The 3,663-nt window shown below is 53.8% G+C and overlaps 1 protein-coding gene across 3 annotated transcripts; it reads right to left on the reverse strand.

Annotated features, from left to right (window-relative positions):
- Window positions 1–239: 239 nt before the first annotated feature.
- On the reverse strand, window positions 240–3,290 carry Nhlh2 (nescient helix-loop-helix 2). Of its 3 annotated transcripts, XM_008834021.1 has the most exons (3): window positions 3,020–3,290; window positions 2,303–2,619; window positions 240–655 (listed from the first exon to the last, which is right to left on the reverse strand). In XM_008834021.1, the coding sequence occupies exon 3, from the start codon at window positions 645–647 to the stop codon at window positions 240–242; it is 408 nt and encodes a 135-aa protein (XP_008832243.1). In that variant the 5' UTR covers window positions 648–655; window positions 2,303–2,619; window positions 3,020–3,290. The 3 variants fall into 3 exon arrangements, with proteins under 3 accessions (XP_008832243.1, XP_017653893.1, XP_008832244.1); XM_017798404.1 differs by lacking the exon at window positions 3,020–3,290 and having other exon boundaries at window positions 2,303–2,680; XM_008834022.1 differs by lacking the exons at window positions 2,303–2,619; window positions 3,020–3,290 and adding an exon at window positions 771–1,641.
- Between the last annotated feature and the right edge of the window lie 373 nt (window positions 3,291–3,663).

The following is a 3,663-nucleotide window of genomic DNA, read 5'->3' on the forward strand; positions in this document are numbered from 1 at the left end:
AAAATACCTCCAGGGAACCCCAAGGCTTTCGAGCCAACCCCACCTCCCAGGGTCGGAAACCTCCTCTTGTTGCCTTGCTGACCAGAGAGAACAGGCTTTTCCCCCCACCGACAGGTGTGTCCGGATGGCCGCCTGGTGGGCGGCCGCCGCCGCCGCCTCCGCCACCTCCAGGGCGGCCGCCGGGATGGGTCGCCTTCGGCAGACGCCGGGAGTGGCGGCCTCCCGCGGCGTCCCCCACCTTACACGTCCAGGACGTGGTTGAGATAGGAGATGTAACAGATGGCCAGGCGCAGGATCTCGATCTTCGAGAGCTTCTTGTCGGGGGGCAGCGTGGGCAGCAGTTTGCGGAGCTCGGCGAAGGCCAGGTTGAAGGCCTCCACGCGGATGCGCTCGCGGGTGGCGTGGGCCGAGCGGTATTTGGCCGTGGCGCGACGGCGGCGGCGCTTCTCCTCTCGGCTCAGCTGCTGCGGGTGCGGATAGAGAGCTGCCCTGCTGCCGCCCTTGCCGTCGGCCTCTGCGTCCTCCACCGGCTCCAGGTCCGACACGCTGCCCAGCACCTTGGCGTCTGCGCCGCCCAGAGACTCCGGGTCCGAGTGCGCCGAGCTGGGATGATCCGAGTCCGCGGCTTGGTCCGGACTCAGCATCATTTTGGAGGCTGACGGGGAGTTAGAAAACAAGTCAGTAAGAGGAATCCCACCCTTCATTTGCAATGCGGAGTGGCGCTGCCTGCCCCGCTGGAAGACGTGCGTCCTCGGGTCCCCTCCACTCACCCGGACCACACGGGTGGGAAGGCAGGGCTGGGAGAGGAGATGCCCAAATGCGCCTCCCCACCGCGGAGCTGGCCGGGTCTCAGCGGGGTCCCGATGCCATCCCCGACGCTAAAGCCTGCAGGTGACCGAGACAGGCGTTGGCCCTGAGCCTCGGGAACCACCGTAGGTAGGGCCTGCTGGGCCGGCTGGCATCTTGTGCCTCCTCTGGCCAAGCGTCAGCTGCTCCATTCAGCCTCCCTCGCTCCATCCCCTTCCCAGACAGCCGAATGAGCCCGAAGGACGGATGCATTAGGGTTTTAAAAGAGATGCAGAGGGTGCCTCCTGCCCGAGGGTCTGGAGCAGCTGAGGACTCCAAGTTCCCCTGGCTCGGGGCTGCGCTGGGGAGCGGGGAAACCCCATCTTGCAGAGTAGGCCGGAGACAGATTTCCGTGTCCCCCTTACTCTCCTCCGAAATAATAAAGAAATGACCGAACGAATGTGTAGATTCCTTTCAAAAGAAAATTGACTCCTCGCAAGCTCCCGGAGCACCATCTGTCACGCAGACTGCCACACACATTGGAAACCTAGGGACGTGGTAACACAATGCCCGGCAACCTCCCAACCACCTCAGGGGAAATGCTGGCAGCGGGGTTCCTGCGGGCGGAGAGAGGCTGGGAAGGGAAAGGATGGACCCGGGAGGCACCGCTGCAGGGCGGGATGCCGCGGAGCAGGCTACATCTCTGCAGGCGAAGTTCCGGAGCTGGGGGGGACCGGAGCTCGGCTGTGCACAGCTGGCCCCGGGAGGCCTGGCCAAGGCCGCTCGCGTATGCGCTTAGCATTCTTCTGATGATGCCCTCCTCCTCCGGTTGCTCTCGGGCGCCAGGATCGAGGGCCCGGACCGCGCCTTCGGTACCGTTGGGCTTCGGGGGAATCGGAGCCAGCCACAGGGAACTTGCCCCAGATGAGCGCCAGGGCCTCCGCCGCCTGGAGAGACCACCTGCTTGCCCACCCTGGGACCCGGCGTGTGTCTCCCAGGGCACTCTCGGAGCTGAAGAAAGCTGCTTGGGCGATGGGGAAGAGGAGCTAGCTCCAGAGAAACAAAAGCCTGGGGATGCTGGATCAGGCCCGGTCAGGGCACTTGCCAACTAGCAAACTGGGCTCCCAAACAGCTTTCGTCTCCGCTCAAGGAAAACAGATCCTCTAAGGCAAAATAACAACAAACGCTCCCAGTGAATCACAGGTGACTGACTCCCTACGGGCTTTTCCTCCGGTACGTTTATAAGTAAAACAACTTGCACCTACGCAGTCGGCGTGAGGGGCAGAAATACACAGGGAGTAACGGAAAACACCAAACCGCGACATAGTTATAGGTCGGACAAAAAGTTCCCGGGTTGCCCTCCAAGCATGCTAAATTCTGCTCCAGATATTTAAATATTCATAAATAGTATTTCGTGTGGACACCGATGTCTATAACTAAAAGTTAAAATACATCTATAAATGCAGTACGAATGAACTTAATTTCAAGAGAAATAAATAATTTAAAGGAGTCTTACCTTGCAAAAACCCTTTCAATAATCTTTCCGCCAATCTTTTAGAGTTAAAATTCCAGAGAACAAGGAGGAGAAATTCCGGAAAATATTAAAAGCAGCCAATATTGATGACATTCAAAAATGAAAAAGCAGCCGTCATCTCGCTGATGGCCTTGGTGAGGGACCGTGTTTCAGGAACTGAATGATTTGAGGGTTCACTGAGTGGGTAGATCAAAAATGCCTTTTCCTTTTAATTGTTCTTAAACATTTCGAAAAATTTGTTGTTGATCTTTTTAAAAGGAAGTGTTAAAGTCTCGCGCTTCGCCCCCTCTCCTCGGGCTCTATAAATAACAAAAGAGATGTTGAGATAAACACAATCACATCAAAGAGCTGATGCCTCCACTTTCTAATAGCGGAATAATCAATAAGAAAGATGGTTAAGATAAGATTCCGCTCCTAGAGGATTCCTTCCCTTCCCTTAAGCAGGCTGGGGTGAAACTGGGAAGTACAGGGCAGAGATGTGATCTAGCTCAGAAGTGATTTTTCCCCCCAGATAAGGCTTTGTTCAGCCGTTGTCTCCCCAGATCCCAGGAACACAATACAGCAACTCCGGGCCAAGGTTGCCTCTTCCTTGTCCTTATTTACTTGTACGTTGCATAAACAGGCTCCTATTTTCCAGTTTCAAAGTCTTTCAAAGGCTTGGTTCACCCCCACCCTCACCCTCCACCCTCCTCTCTTTACCTTGTAGTAAAATATATATAGTCAGTTGCCTGGAGATGCTTGGAGAAAGGTTGGTGAAAAGTGAACGTCTTCTGGTGTAACGGTGCCGGGAACGCAGAGAAAGACCTTAGAGGGTGGGAGAGCCAGAGCAAAGAGGCAGAGCTGCCTGTGCGGCTTCTTGGCTTTCCTTGAACCAATTGATTCAGCCTGGAGATGGTGGAAGAGATAAAGGCTTAAGAAGGGGGATGGAATTTTTTTCCCCCTAAATTGATATTTAATGGGAAATCCTATTGGACAGAAACCTGGACATGAGTCACTTAATTGGACTTGACATCTGTCACAGTGTGGGAGTTTTCACAGCCCAAATATTTTAGCAGATCAGATTCCCACTGAATCTGTGCCATAAAATACAGCAGTTGAAAGCAGCCCGTGATAGAAACCATAGCCACTAAACTGAACGTCTAGCCACAACCTGCGACTTCTTTTCAGATTATTGATGCACTAAGTGGAAGTAAATAATTATTAGCATGGAAAATTCCTCTGGCATTTTATAAAGCCAGTATCTTTCATTAATGTTTAAGAAAATATTTGTACCTAGCACATGGAAATAGTAAGAAGCTGCAATTAACTTGAAGTATCCAGATATGCAACTGCTAACATTTGCT

The sequence above is a fragment of the Nannospalax galili genome, unplaced genomic scaffold, assembly GCF_000622305.1.
Source record: "Nannospalax galili isolate Female #2095 unplaced genomic scaffold, S.galili_v1.0 scaffold475, whole genome shotgun sequence".
NCBI lineage: Eukaryota > Metazoa > Chordata > Mammalia > Rodentia > Spalacidae > Nannospalax > Nannospalax galili.